Raw genomic sequence first — 16940 nt, 5'->3', positions numbered from 1 at the left:
AAGGTTGATTGACTCCCATTTAAGGTGAATTCTAGATTTTCAAGTAGAGAGACATGCCATATTGAACTTATTTTGAACTAAGATTTATAAAACATTGAGAAGATAATTTTTAGATGTTAGAACTGAAATCCAGAGGGTGGATATCTTAAGTAGAAAGTGGCAGATCAAGGTTTAGCAGTCACACATGGTTTGTAACTCCATGTTCTCTCACCATGCTGCACTCGAAGTTCTCAACTTCTTATTAAAATGTTCACAATATCATAAGGCCAAATCAATTAGAATGAGAAAATGTAATTATATTTTATATAGGCAGGGTTTTACTAATTTCTGGATTTTTTATAAATCTGTGTAGAAGAAGAATGGAAATTTAAATCCAGCTCTTCAAAGTGTATTTCTTGATGTGTAGTACTAACAGTTGGCTTCTATAGGGCCACTGAGTCCATTCATAGATTTTTTTTATGATAATTTACCATAGATTCGCACTTTAGGTGCCATTAGCAATAAACACTTGAGAGATTATGAACATTCCATAAGGCTCTGCAGTAAATGAGGTGGAATTTGGTTAGGCATCTAGGAGGCAGGAAGCAACACTCTATAAAATGCAAAGGAAGAAAAAGAGCTCAGTATGTTCTTAGCACAGTGAGGATGTGCCTTGATTGGAGCAGGATTGTGAGGGGAGTATAAAAAATTGGACACATTTACAGGACCTTCATTGATGTTCCTTGTTTCTTCTTAAGTGTCAACGGTGTTGTCAGACACTAGGAATGCAAACATAACTTACTAATCAGATTTTACTTTATGTAGGCCAAGTAACTTTTTTGAAAGAATAGAAAATGACGATAAAGTTGCTTTAAGAAGTTGAAGCTGGGTACATATACACAATGGAATATTACTCAGCAATTAAAAAAATACCTCATGCTTTTACAGCAACATGAATGGAGCTATAAGGAAGGGATCATGCTTAGTGAAATAAGCCAAAAAGTAAAACAAAAATACCAGATGGTTTCACTCATAGCAGGAATCTAAGGGATCGGGGAGAAGAAAAAAAAAAGAGAGAGAGAGAGAAGCAAATGTAATAAAGTAAAAATGAGAACATGAATACCTATAAACCAGAAACATGGTATGAGCTGGAAAGGGAATGGGCTAAAAACTGGGGTGAAAGACGCATTGGACTATGGTGATGGCACACAGGTGAATTGGTGGTAGGAAGCCCATGGGGACTACAACTGAGATTGGAAAAAAAAAAAAGAATGATGTAAAAAATAAATAAGGGGGTGGGGAGAAGTTGAAGTTGGACTGAATTCAGGTGTCAGGATGAATGGACAGGGCTGAGTTAACATGGCATCAGGAATGCCAGGGAGGAAGCTGTGGTAGTAAACCCAAACAGGAGGCATAAGATCTTATTTCAGAAGCATTGAAGAACAGTCCTGACTGTGGATAGACAATTGGATTGACCTTGTCACTAAGTAACCTCTGACTTTATGATACTCTCTCTTTGAAATTGCCATTCAGTGCCTCTTTTCCATGTTGCACTTAACTAAGTTATCTGGCTCAAGATTTTTAACCTTAATTCGAGTTATGTTGTTTTCTGGGAAGCTATCTTGGTTCTACTAGTTGATAGCCTCTATGCTCTTCTGGGAAAGTGCCGAAACATCAATCACTGACACTGAAATAGCCAATTTCTTCTCCCATTGTGGTAAGTTCTGATCTCTTCCAGATGACAGCTGCAGTGAATCCTGCAAACATTTTGTATAAGGGAAATGAAGTGGTAAATGGGGAGAGAAAAAAACAGTACAGTCACCATCAGAGATGTCTTCTATGGATCATAAACCCGAGTTTCTCTCATCCAGAATTAGAGATGAGAGCAGAAGCCTATTTTTAAAATGTAGAATGAAGTGGCTGTCGTTGGTCTTTGCTGAAGGAAGAGAGTCAGGAAAAGTCTCATATATAAAATGTGGTCTGGGAAATGACTTTTATCTGTGCAGACTCTCATGATGCAGCAGCTGTGGTCCGGATTCCCTTGAACACTTTATTCCGAAAACTGACAAGAGACTACATTGAGGGGATTGGCTCCAGACTCGAGGTTTAGGACTGCTTTCACTGTAATTCACTCTAGACAAGATTAAGTTCTCTGTATGAGTAAGATGGAGTGACCATACTACACTGACAGCAGTTGTGATCACCCCAGCCCAGCAAACTAGTTTAACAAGGCTTCAAGAAATATTAGCCCCTTTAAAGTATGAGAACCATTAATCTAGACGTATTATTTGGTCGATTTTTCTGATATTACTGTAATCCTTGAATTGTGCATAGTCATCAATCAGGGTTCATCCTTAAGTAAGTCCTCAAATTATTTTTAACAAACCAATAAGTTATAATTAATGAGCTTTGAGATTATTTAAGCCTCATTTACTGTCATTACTAACCTTGTTGAGCTTCAATTTCTATTTTAACACAATGAAAATAATACACACCATTCAGTGTTTTTTGTTTAAAGAATGTGTATGTGCTCTATAATACATGCATATCCCATTATGTATGTTTTTTAGATAAAGCAAAGACCTCATAGTTCAGTGTAATAAACATAATGTATTTTAGATAAAGCAAAGACCTCATATTTCAGTGTAATAAACATAGCTCAGTACTTTCATACTTATGGTACATCTAGTTAAATTTGAATATGAAACATATACAAGTTATTTCAATATAACTATGTTCTAAGTATAGCACAGAATATTGCTCTCTAGGAACATTGTTTGCTTATATAAATAGTAACTATTGTTGCTTAATGAAACCCAAACTTAACTGGGGGAGGGGGGTTGCATCGTTATTTGTTAAATTTGATAGTCCTATTCATTTGCAGTGAATCAACTAGTAGAACCAAGGATAGCGTCCCAGAAAACAACATGACTCGAATTTACTATTAAAAGAAAAATAGGGATTAACTAAATGTGTGTGTGTGTGTGTGTGTATTTGTTAAGATGTATTTATATATGCATATAGAGCTAGGATAGAGGCCAGAGATATGGGGGTAAGATAATTCACCAGAGTCAGAGTAGGGAGCAGAACAGCTGAATTGACTGAAATACACTGCTGAGGAGAGGTCTGCTAGGCCATCTTGTTAAGCTCACTGGCTGGGGATAGAACTCCTGCTGCAGTGGCTGAGGATAGCTGATACTTCAAAACCTCCATCCTCTTCTTTTTTTTCTGGGAAGCTGTTAAATTATGCTAGTTTATTATTTTATTCTCAGTTTTAAGGAACTGATGAGGTCAGTGAAATAAATGGGTTCTTAAGAAGTTTCAATCAGGTGAACTTTTACTGGTAGATTTTAAAGTTTCCCAGTGAACAGTCATATACAAGGGCCCAGGAAGAGAGTAGGTTTTATCAAGTTGATCTAGAAAATGCCAGAATGATTTGAAATCAATCTGGTCAAAGTCTATCTGTGTGTGTAGTACACATGTTATATTGTTTGTTTTCCTTTTCTCTGATTGCTAGTATAAAAATACTTATCTATCTTTAGTAAAGTTTTAAACATCTGTTATTTGTTGTTAACCTACCTCTAGTGGCAGTGACTCGGGTTTCATTATAGTTTACATAAAATCTTTGGAGTTATACCTCAAAAAAAAAATGATTCTGATGGTTTTAAGTGATTGTACTCTGTTAAGTGTATGCAGTACATTACCCCGCACATTACATTTGGTAATATTGTTATATCCAGGATATTCAGTATTGGTTGGGTAGCCATGATGTAGCCCTTCTTTTGTAATTAATTCATGTGTTTGACCAAAAATAGTAGTACTAAATTGAGATAATAAAAGATTAAGACAAAATTAGGGAACACCCATGCATAACCAAACCTGCTGCAAAATTAATTTTCCAATCCTGTAATCTAAACCCTACTTTTGCAGCAAGGATAAACTAGGTCTGGGTGTGGCTAGGTGTGATTAGAACTGTGGAGTGGGCCAAAGTCAAGTAGGCATGAGTTGGGAAATCTGCCAGTGTGCTGAACTTTTGAAACTTTCATTAAGGCTTCCATTATAGTTTGTATGAGATCAATTAACTTCTTGGAGGCAGGGGTGTGGGTAACATGAAAAGAGAATTATCTCAGCCTCCATAAAATGACTTACCACAAGTCATTTTCACATTTTTCTCTCGCATATCTCATTTATCTTGTCACTTACTCTCTCATCAGAAATTTCAAAAGTTCTTTCAGTGGTCTGACTATGGTTCTCTCTTCTTTTTTCTCCCTTTACTATTTGTTCCACTGCAGTCACTTCATGTCATAGCATCTTTGTACATAAATATTCTTTATGTCTTTTATATAACTATAAGATGTCACTGCTTGTCATGCATTATGTGGAGTACTTCACATGCATTATTATATTTAATCCACAGAGCAATCTGATTATCCCTGTTTTCAGATAAAGAAACTGAGGCTTCTAGATTTCATGTTGCTTCTCCAATACCACAAAGCACCTACGTTTTACCGCTGGGACATAATCCTTAATATATCTGGGTATGGCCAAACCTCTAGAACCCTGTTCATAGATTATTTTCTGTGATATATACCCACTATAGAACTTTGGAAAGAAATACAAAAGTGTAAATATGCTTTTTGAGAAAAAAATATGATTTCTACTTCCCCAAAAATCACAGCTAAAACTTTATCTTTCCTTCTAGTATTTTTAATTCATAAAGAATAAGATTTTTTAAAAAATTTTAACACTAATATTTGACAATCATTTTCAATGAATTAACATTAATGAAAAAATGTATAAAATCACAAATCTTATTTTATGATAGAACATACTTTAGTGTCTATGAGAGTATATGATACACAAATTATTTTAAATTTTATCTTCAAAATAGGAGAAATAATTCCTTGCTAAATATTACTTAACTTTATGGTAATGCAATATCATGTTTCTGAAATTTAATTGCTTAGTGCATCATCTAGATGTGATCTTATGGACACGGGAATGATGCAATCTCCTTATTATTTTTAAGGTATTTTCAACCAGAAAGTAGAAATGTATGAAACTAACAAAAGGAAACAAGTCTAGAAGTTTAAAATTAACCTTTTCATTTCATGGAGAATTCTGTTCACAAAATGAATACTATATTAGATCTGAAGTAGCAAGCACTGAAAAAGTGAACCCATAAACTTAATTAGATGTGCAGCCTGGAGAGGGTTATGTGTGAAGATGCTAACATAATGGCTCAGAATGTGACAGGGACTCCACTTTTTTACTGGAACTTATCATTGAGTGTGAAACTAGTAATATTCTCATATATGACAAAATGAATACAAGTTGTGGCTTTACTCACAAAGGTTATCTTCTGCTCGAGAGAGCAAATTAATTTTAAATAGCTATGGCTAGCTAAATGCTATTTCAAATGATGGGGAGGAAGGGAAATTTAGTGTCCTATTTTGACTTAATATTTCCTGTCTATTTTTGAGAACTTGAATATAATTTTCCCCTTTACACCCCCATTTAAAAAAATGGAAAACAATAAACTCTACATAATTTTGCATCAATAGAAATCTCCATAAAAAGGTAAAACCAAGTTGAAATTATACCCCTGCCTTCAGCAATACTGTTATCCTATCAGTTAAATTTTGTCTATAAAATGAGCATCAATATGTAATAAATTAAGTATGAGTGAAAAGTGAAACAGCTACAGTGATATGGTACAAGGCAAGCCCTCTAAAAATTTCAATTTCCATCCTTTCCATCTTTTGACAAATTTGTGAGTCTAGCGTCTTTGAATAGCCTATCCAGACTTAGAGTTTACACTGATGGCCATATATATTATCCATCTGATTACAGCTCTCATAACTCTGGGCAAAATAATTTTCTTTTTATAGGAAGCTGGTGTTCAAAGAGATGAAATGACTTGACTGTGGTCACACAGCTGATAACCAACTCGGACTTGTACCCTACCTTTCTGACTGCTGATTTAATTTAGTAAAGCTGTCTGCTTCACCCCCATGTTCAAGGAGAAAAAGAAAACACATATCTGATTTAGGCTATGATTTTCTCTCCACAGCAATTAACAATTAAGGATTCTACTATAAACAATGGAAAAAAGTAGGTGTGTTTGAAAAGAATATTTCTTTTTAATGTCAGCCTCTCCCTTGTACAGAAGGCAGTGTTTTAAGATATGATTAGTATTCTGAGCAGGGGGTGATGATAAAGAATGTGTTTTGGGATTATTAGATAACAAAATTGCCCACTCTGAAAGGACCAGCTGCTTCAGGGTGGCTGGCATTCATGATGTGTATATTCTCAAAGCTATTTTAATTGGCAGTTTACCAGGATTTTATTTTTTTTAAACAGAAAGGAAATGTGTTTGTAAACCTATTAAAACCATAACATCTATCATAATGACACCATAGAATCTTGGTAAGTGTAATGTTCCATCTCAGCATTTTGAAGCTAATCAGCATTCTCATTGAAACAAGAGATCCTATAACTTAGCTCCTTGAATAGGTATTGAAAACTCATGGACCAAAAAATGAGAAAATTCTTCCCATACTTTTTGTATAACATTTCCATTACCACCTTATAATTTCAAATTGATGTGCACAGCAACATAATATTGTCTATCACATTACATGTATGTTGAACTAAGTGGAAAAAGCCCAAATTGAAATAAGACCCGAGATCATAGCTATTCTCTATCTGAGATGCCAACAGCTTTAGATAAAGAGCCTAAACACTAAACCTGGGTGTGTGTTAAGGGCTTATATGTGGATCACTAGAATGTAAGTGCAAAATCAGAGGGAAAAATCTCTCTAGTCTCAAACTTAAGAATATTGAGAATAATTAATGATAATTACGATATTATCATTAATTGTTATCAAGGATATAAAAAGACTTCCAATCAATGTCAATATAACTATAAATTACTTTAGAAGTTTTATGGAAAAGTGAAATTTTTCATTCCAATGAAAAATGTCAAAAGGGGGTTGCCCTACTGGCCTAAGGGTTAAGTCTCAGTGCTATCACCACCACAGCCTGAGTTCAATCTACTGGCAGCAAACCAACCCATGTATGGTACAGCAAACCTTTCCTGTCTTGCTTGTTGCTTCCCTCAGCAGTGTATTTCAGAAGATCTTCTTGTTCTATGCCTCACACTTGTACCTGATGAATTTTCTTACCCCCTATGTCTGTGACCTAGACCCCAAATCTTCTACAGAACAATAAAATAATAAATCTGAAAAGAAAGAAAAGTGGGAAAGTAAGGTTTATTGTAGAACTTGTCTTAATTTTCAAAATAAATGAATACAATGAAGATTGTCTAAAATTTTCTGTGAATATTTTGAAAATATTTTGAGCTTCAGTATCTACAATATTGTTAGATGAATTTGAGAGAGAAAAACAAAGGGTTGTAAAACAATATTTCAGAAAGCTAGCAGGTTAATATTAGATAATCAAGTCACATCTTCTTTCTACATTGTTCTATTTTTCAGTAAAAGGAATACATTCAATAATGGGTATGTTAATGATTTAAGAAAAATTAACCTCTAAAGTTACATTTGCTATGCCTTGATAATCCATAATAACTTCTGAGAGCGCTTCAAATTTAACCTTCTGTTCAAATCAGTTACAATCAGTCGTAATAATGGTGTAACAGATGTGTCCTGTTACATATGTGTTTCTAATTATTCTATGGGTGATGCAATTCCAGTCAGAATGGACTGTAGTTAATTCCCCATGTGTCCTAACCAGTATTATAGTATTAAACAAGGAACAGAAATCTGGTGGAGCTAGAACAAAGAAGAGGTTTTGTTTGTTTTTTGACTTTAGGACTGTACCCCTGAAGACACATACCCAAGAAGAGTTTGAATCATTTCCAGATGCTGAGAGATAGAAAGGATTAATATACAACGAATAGGCAGGATAGTACACAGGCAGGCCTGAGCTTCAAATTAGACTAGAAGTCAGTCAGATTTTTATTGGCATTACAATGTGCAAATTTGGTGAAGTTAGATAAGCAGTGATCGAGTAATTTTCAGTTCTGGTGGTCTGTGGAAGGCCACTTTGTATTCTCTCATCATGAGGTGGGCATGCCTGAGAGAGAGGAGTATACCTTGTGGTACCTGGCCAACTATCCCCACAGAATTCTGGTTCTTTTACCCCTACTCCTAGACTGTTTTCTTTTTCTGTTTCCTGTCAGTGGTATTGAAGAGAAAGTTGAAAGAGCTAAGAAATCAAGTTTTCTTGATTTCCTTCATTTGAAGTGTTTCTTCCATATTTAAGCATTTTAAGGGTGATTCCATTGTTAACTTCCTCTTGTCAACAATAGATGATGATAATATTTGAGAAGTGTTCCTACCTGCTGCTGACCTTCCCCACTTTACCTTCCTTTCAGGGTCAATGACTGTATCTTGCGGGTGAATGAGGTCGATGTGTCAGAGGTTTCCCACAGTAAAGCGGTGGAAGCCCTCAAGGAAGCGGGGTCTATTGTCCGGCTCTACGTGCGTAGAAGACGACCTATTTTGGAGACTGTAGTGGAAATCAAACTCTTCAAAGGGCCTAAAGGTAATGCCAACATCTTACAGGAGGATCCTAGTGACAGACTACTTAACTAATATTTGTATCACAGTCCACATTCAGTGTACTCTCCTTTCCCCCTAGCAGTCAGAGCTACCGAAAGATTTGAAACCCTGTGATAGTGATTTTTACAGTGGGTAAGAGAACTCAATACTCTAAATAGTAATTCAGCATGGTAAGGACAGATTTATGTAGCAATGGCCTTAGAAGTAACATTGATAATCATATCCCTATAAAATTTTAATCTTAGCAGATCATCATTACTTAATTATTTGCATTCTAATACTTTCTATTTTGTCATTTATAAATGGTAACCATTCTCATGTAGTGAAATATTAATGTGAATGGCAATAACTAGAATAGTCTATCCTGATAAAAGCAATTATGTTTTGATAACACTGTTGTGATTTGTTTTGATTTTATTATATTCTTCATATGTTATATCCAACAAGTACTACATAGTAATTTATACTTGGGATAGTCAAAATAAGTGCAGATTTTACTTTTTTTGGTAATGTTCACAAATTTCTTGGGGTAATTTCAGTTACCCTTGAAAACCACATAAGCAGTAAAATGAGTCATTATACTAATTTTTTAGAATAGTCCTTTGAGCTCTGCTCTTCAGAATGATGACTTTTAATATTAGCTTTACAGTAATTCAAACATTTTAGAAAAATCTAATAGTTGTATTATCAGCATTTTAAATATTTTAGAAGATTTTAAATATTTAGATTATGACTAGATAGTTATTATGCTCTTGTAGTAAATCTTTTCTTTCCCCGAATATCTATTTAATCTCTAATGTTCTGTGCAATTAAAATAACCACACTACCTTCGCTGGAAGGCAGTAATGAGTGGTGTTCAAGATCTCACACCCAAGAGTCAGCTAGGACTGAATTATAAGAGGCTGGTTCATCTACTTAATAGCAGGACAAAGTTGGTTCAACAAATCCTCAAAATAGACATCTCAGTGGTAGCTTCTGTCCCATAGATGTTATGAGAATTAAATATTTAACTAATATTGGCAGTAGGTGAGCAGCAGAACTGCTGAGTAAGAGTGCACATTCCAGAACCGAAGTGCCTAATATTGAACCCCTATTTCTGCTGCCAATTAGCCGTATGACCTTAGGCAAATTGTTTAACTTCTCTTAGCTTAATTTTTCTCATGTACAAATGCAGATAACAGTAGTACTTTCATCTAGAAATCCTATATTGTGAAAAAGTGAGCAAGATGTTTAAAGATTTTTTTCTAAAAAAAATAGCTGAATAACATACAGTTGTAGAGTTGTGAATCTATACCGAAAAACATAAGCAGTATTGTAAATCATTGTTACCTCAATAGGCATTCTTTTTAAAAAATATACTGTTCAAGTGTTTTGAGGACTAAATCAGTCAATCTTCATAAAGTGCTTAGAATAGTAGCAGGCATAAATTGTTTGCCCCCACCCCCAATTTGAGCTATATATGCATATTATTTGTAGTATTATTTTCTATAGATTGTTTCAGGCTTCATAACTGTTTGTAATGTGATGAAAATAGCCAATGAACCCTCATAATTAACCTCAAATACTTTAAAATCAATAAAGTCTGAAGCAAATGTAAATCATTTGTTTCTGTGACCACAGTAGCTGATCATAGATTTTCTATGCTGTACCTTTACTAAAATCATATTTTCGAGTGCTTTAAAGTGAACAAAGTGATCATTTCAGTATTTTTAGTATAAAGATATATACCATATGAATAATGTATAGCTAGTTCTACAATTCACCAAACAGTTATTCAGCACCGTTCTATGGCTTTGCTTTGAGCACTCAGCAAAGCATTACTATCCATTAGCAAGCCGTCCTTAGCTGAGTCATCTGTGACCTCTAGCTGCTCAGCAAGGCACTTGAAGGCTGTAGGGGATCAATAATCAAAACTTCTCAGTTTTAAAAGGTACACACTTTTTGATCTCTATCATTTGTACTAAGGCCCCTGTCACTGGTTTCCTTTAGTCTGAACTGTGTTTTCAGCTAAGCCTGGGGTGATACACAAGTGGCCTGGGATATGGAGAGTGGACATATGAGCATTAGTCAACCAGGAATCCTCAGGCAACAATCCAATGAAAGGATAGTTCCCAGTATTTGACAGATGGTGCTACACATGGGCTTGATCTTCTGAGAAGAGGAGAATCAGGGAAAAATTAGAATGAACTTCAAGTACCTGAAAGTAGATTTCTGCGAAGTCCCTATAGAGAAGTGTGGGTCTTTTGGTCCTAATAAGATTATGAGTCATTCATAATTTTTTCTGTGTCATCATCATACCAAGGTCACTGATGAGCATTCATTTCTCTTGATAAACTTCATTGACATACAGGAAGGAAACTGTTTTAGTCATTGTTAAATTCCTAATGCATCTTCCAGTGCCTTAAATACAGGAAGAGTTAAAGTAAATTTAATATTCCATTGAATCCTATGCTAACTTTGATGATATTTTGCAATCTAATTTCACTTGTACTTTATAATAATTTATTTTTGAATTAATATATATTATATATTTAACAGAAATGTGGACCAATATGTAATTCATACCATGCATATGGGGCATGGATATGAATATGATGAAAAATTAAAGTGTTCTACTGGCTCAGAGAGAGATTAAAGTCAAGTCACTGTAATACAAGGCAGGATGAGATCAGCTCTGATGGACCCTGAGTCATGATTCGATAGGCCCTCTTCTGTCATTTGTTCGACACATAGACACTCTCTATAGTTAGTGTCAAGGCCCTAACTAGCTGGGCTGGCTAGCCTTGATAACACATTTATAATACAGGGCTAGCTGGATGTAATCATTAAATTAATCTTTCAGTGCTTCAGCAAATTTAGTTATTATTATATACTTGACACAGAATCAGCCAATGGGCTTTCACAAAGAAAATATAGCCCTTGCCCTCAAGGACATGGTTTAGAAAACAACTATAATATACATTGGGAAAATGCTGTGAGTGCACAGAAAAGCATATAAGACATACCAGTTAAAGAGTGAGTCAAAGGAAATTTATCTGAGGAAATACCATTTCAGCTAGACCTTGAAAAAGATTTGTGCTTACATTTCAAGTGCAGTGGAAGGTATTGCAAAATTTTCAGCAAGGGAGTGACATAATCAAATCTGTCAATTTTAGAAGATTGTTTCACCACTACGAAGAAAAGTCACTGTAGGAGGGAAGAGTGGGAGCAGAGATTAGCCAGGGTTGACTTGAAGAAAGGTGGTAGAGAAAGGATAGATTCAAACTACATTTGGAAGTATTATTTATGACACATGTTGATAACCTGATTTGGGATTTGTCATGGTGGTCCCTGGTTTCCTAACTGAGCAATTTAATGGATTGGGGTTTCATTTGTGACATGGGGTTCCCATTGAAGAACTTTATTAGAAGAAGAGTAATGATTAATTAGTGGACAGTTTAGAAGTGCAGCTAAATATTCTGTCAAATTAATATTCTGAATATACCCCATGTTTTTCAAAATAGGTGCATAGGGAAAATATCTAAATAGTTGATATACTCACTTTTCTTAAATAATCTATAATATAAAGATCATAGATATAGCTCATTCACCAATTTTGAACAGATACAAGTATTTATTAAATTTATTTCACTGGCACTGTAAATACCTAGGCTATTTTTTTTTGGGGGGGGTTTGTTGAATATTTTTTACATAGGTCAGAAGGTAAACTGTGTTATTCCTTCTTGATATATAGATAAAATTTTATTTTTAGGCAAAAATTTGTGACAGAATTAAATTGATAGTTTTCCAGTGCTTTACCTTTGTGTTGATAACATCTGTTGTACAGATTACTAATTATGGATATGTCCTTTGTATGTGGAATGCTGTGTTGATGCAACGTTAATCTCCCCAACGTTCACAGAATCACCTGACTGATTTATGGCACTGTGTTTATTTATTGGATATTTGTATAATATGCAATACTGATTCTGAATGTCTTTTTATAATAATATATATAAAATTTCCCTAGCCTCACAGTTATAGATTTGGTTACTGGAAGCAGCTGGGGTCTTGATGTGGGTTCTCTCAGTGGAGAAAAAAAATGGTGATCACATATAGGAAACAGCCGTGATATTCAAGGACAAATATATACATGTGGGTTCTCAAAAGATAATTTTGCAAGTCTTTTTTATTGTGTTACCCAGTAACATTATAATTTATAACTTTGAGTTACATAATAAAGCATGTCCAGACTATTTGTTTCTGTGATCTAAGCCAAAAGCAGCAACCTATGCAAGAAATGAGAAAAAATGTCTTCTTTTAAAATGTTACCATTAACTCTTACAACTCAACAAATAGAAAAACAAAAACTCAATAAAAAATAATAGGCAGGTAGGACTTTCCTGATGACATAAGGGTTGAGGCTCAGCACTATAAACTATCACCAGCCGCTGCAGAAAGTTCAGTCCCTGGCCACGGTACTAACCCACATGGCGCAGCAGACCTCTCCTGTCTTGTCAGCCCCCCAGTGTATTTCAGTAGTTCTGCCTGTTCTGTTCCCCATACCACCTCTGATGAACCCTCTCAACCCTGCACCTCTGGCCTTACATGCATAAATAAACAAAATACATTTTAAAAATAATTAAATCAAACAATGTCGTAGACCACGCCATATGTCAGAGTCTAGCTCTGACAGGTGGCCAGTCAGGGGTCTTTTTCCCAAAGAATGAGGCAGCATTGGTGAAATGAGCAATTGAGGCAGACACTGACACTCTAGCTGGTGCAAGTATCTCCTGCTAAAAACTTCAGCAATTCTTTATTTATACAGTTTCCAGGCAGTGAGATTACATCAGTATGGGCATTGAGGCAAATCTTTAACAATTCATTTCCATGGCTACACTGAAACTTTTGTGGTTACATGTTATAAAGAAACTCTTTTGATCATAGAAAGAAAACCACCAAAACAATCAGCATCCCCATTTTTTCAGCATGATCAATCATTCTAGTCAGCATCTCAAATAAAGCAGCAAATCATTAAGTTCTCCTTTGAACAATCCTTTTTCAGTTTAAATCTAGATTTAGATCTGTTTCTTTAAGTCCCTCCAAATTGTCCCAGGAGGAGACACATCATGATCATGTTTATCTATATTCCTAAAGGCAATATACACTCTTGATTTATGTTAAGTTACTTTTCAGAGAAAGCCATTGTCAATTGTTAAATATTTTTTGTAACTGGTTCTCGATGCCCAATTAGGTACAAACAGAGGGCCAGGAATCGCTTGATGGTGAAATACAATTGCTACTGGCCAGGAACAAGTACAAGGTAGTTCAGTAAGCATTGCTATGGAGACTCCCCTTAGTATGTCTTCTTGGGAACCAAGCAGCCTCTATCTTCCTGGGAGTCTCCCCCATTGCCCGGATCTTGTCATAAGACAGCACGGGTAGCATAGCCTATGTCAAAAAACTAGGCAGGAAAGCTGAATAGACATTTCTCCAAATTAGATATATGGATGACCAACTAGGTGAACAGATGCTCCTCATCAGGGAAATACAAATCAAAACCATAATAAGATAATATTGCTTACTTGTGAGAATAGCTCATATGAGGAACATTAGAAGTAACATATGTAATTGAGGATCTAGAGAAAAAGTTATAATGGTAGCCATGTACAGCTCTATGGAAAACAGTGTGTAGTTTTCTTAAAATAATAGAAATGATCTACCATGTGGTCCAACAATCCCACTCCTAGATATTTAGCCTAATAATGTAAAAACACTGATATATGCTTATATATGCATTCCTGTGTTCATTGCAGCACTAGTTGCAACAGTCAAGTTTATGATTTTTGCCCAGGTATACAGATGGGTGGAGATGGTTTCACTCATAGCAGGAGCATAGGGATCAGGGGGAAAAAAAGCAGTTGTAATAAAGTAAAAACAATAAACAACTATAAATCAGAGACATTTTATGGGGGTGGAGAGGAGAATAAGATCAAAACTGGGGTTGGAAGAGCACACAGACTATGGTGATGGCACATGAGTGAATTGGTGGTTGTAAATCTGTGTGGATGACAAGCAAGATGAAAAACATACAAAATGAAGAATGATGTAAAAAATAAATTTAAATGAATTTTTTAAAAAATAAAATATACATACATAATGGAATGCCACTCAGCTTTAAAAGAAGAGCATTTGCCATTTTTGACAACATTGATGGAACTGGAGAGAATGATTCTAATTTAAATAAGTCAGATAAAGAAAGACAAATACTTTACTCATATGTGGAATATAGAGAAATAAAGCCAGAGGTCAGACAGAAGCAAACCAATAATAAATCTTAGAAGTCTTACTGTGAGCTTGAGATGGGAGAGTAGGGGCTAAGTGGAGAGGTAGAAACCAAAGTGAGGAGAGGGCCCAATGGGCCATGGTGGAGGACTATGGTTACTGTGCTGTTGGAGATGGTGTGGTGACACATCTGTGAGGTGTGACCTCGCACTTGAGTCATATAGAGTGTTGTAAGTCAGTTTACCTCAATTATAAATACACACACACACACACACACACACACACACACCTTGTTGCTTAAGGATACTTTTAAGGCAAGTTCAAAACTGAAAATGTTAAAGTTGTAGCTTTATTAATACCCAAAGATAGATTTGCTTATGACTATTATATAATATATATAGTATTATAATATATAATATATATAGTATTATATAATATATGTATATAATATAATATATATATATTTTTTATATATACATACATTACATCATTCTTCATTTTTGTACAATGTATGTTTCACCTCTCAGGTGTATCTCCCATAGACTTCCCTGCAGTCATCATCATAGTCCTTGTGCTCTTCCCTCCCCTGTTTTGATCCCTCCCCTGCAGAATGTCTCTGATTTATAGTTCCCTGTTAAGTTTGTTATTTATTATAACATTTCATGATCCCTTATTTGTTTTCCCTATATTCCTCTTATAAGTGAAACCATCTGATAGTTTTATTCAATAAACATAGGGGTGTAGATATCCTTTTGCATTACTGTCTTTGTGGCCTTTGGGTAGATCCCTAGGGACGGAATTGTTGGATCATATGGAAATTCCACTTTTAGTAGCTTGAGGAACCTCCACACAGCTTTCCACAGTGGCTGTACCAGTTTGCATCCCCACCAGCAGTGTAAGAGGGTTCTTTTTTCCCCATGTCTTCACTAACACTTGTGCCATTCTCACTGGTATAAGGTATGGTTTCATTTTTTCCCTTTTTTTCACACAAAGAAAAGATATTTAGTAATACTTTATTATTTAAAGAAGTTATTTCAAACTTTGTAATACATATCTATCCATCTATCGATCTCTCTCTCTATATATATAAAGAGAGAGAGAGAGAGAGAGCACATTTAGAGAGGTTTATATCCCTGCAAACTGAAGATGCAGTGAAAAGTGAGTGTAGCTTTTTGCTTTATACAAGAAATAGCAGTAAGTATAAAATACATGCACTATAATATAAAAGTCATGACAGTCACACATCATTCAGCAGCAGAAATGCATTCTGAGAATTACATTGTTAGGTGATTTTATTTTTTGTGCAATTATCATAGAGTGCATTTACACATTTACAGCTAGTATAGTGTACTACACACCAGCCTATACAAAGAGACTGCCTTTGTATTTATGAAGCTCGGTTCATGACTATGTACTAAAGACCTTCTCTGTCTTCTCTGTGTCATTCAATCATTAGAGAAGCCACATATATATTCATGAAGTCTCTGGACATCTTTAAGCAATTATTAAGCCTCAGGCCAGTGTAATAGTCTGTTTGAGCTTCTTTCTCATGCTAGCATTTGTATATACATCTATCATGTAAACAGCAGTGTTTTTCCCTCTTGTGCTACACAAACTTCCTTTGCTTCTTTATCCTTTACTAACTTACACAATTAAGTTAGACGTTGTGTCCTTTGAAGGCTACCCCCAGCATAACTAGTTTTCTCTGTAAGATCTCTACTGCCAGTGTTATGTTGTGTTCATGTGTTCGTTATATCTCTTCTAGTATACTATAATGAATATTTTCATCCCTTCCACACCTACACCCCTCTCTTAGATAAATTTTCCAAACACCACAGGTCTACTAATCATGCTCAGAAGTCTCTAGTAGCTCTTTATTGCTGCAATAGAAAAATCTAAATTTCTTGCCATAGCATTTCAAGCCCTCTCCGATCTTCCTCTTCTTCAATAACACTTAATTTTGCCCTCTCTTCTGTCATTTCTGTATCTCCATGATCTGGGTAAACTGGACTGGGTTTAATTTTTTAGACCTGTCTCATATTCTCCTACTTCTCATTCCATTCCCACCTGTGATATGTCCTCCCTTCCCACTGTGATTTCTAACCTACA

At 35.1% G+C, this 16940-nt stretch overlaps 1 protein-coding gene across 8 annotated transcripts in view; it reads left to right on the top strand.

Annotated features, from left to right (window-relative positions):
* The window catches only part of DLG2 (discs, large homolog 2 (Drosophila)), a 1159995-nt gene that overhangs the window by 627130 nt on the left and 515925 nt on the right, over positions 1-16940 (top strand). For all 8 annotated transcript variants that reach the window (XM_012725352.1, XM_012725350.1, XM_012725354.1 and 5 more), the window contains one exon: positions 8381-8550. In XM_012725352.1, coding sequence (XP_012580806.1) covers positions 8381-8550 — 170 coding nt within the window. The remainder of the gene's footprint in view (positions 1-8380; positions 8551-16940) is intronic.

The sequence above is a fragment of the Condylura cristata genome, unplaced genomic scaffold (assembly GCF_000260355.1).
Source record: "Condylura cristata isolate star-nosed mole 26May11 unplaced genomic scaffold, ConCri1.0 scaffold00015, whole genome shotgun sequence".
Taxonomy (NCBI): Eukaryota; Metazoa; Chordata; class Mammalia; order Eulipotyphla; family Talpidae; genus Condylura; species Condylura cristata.
This window is presented reverse-complemented; position numbering and strand designations above follow the sequence as displayed.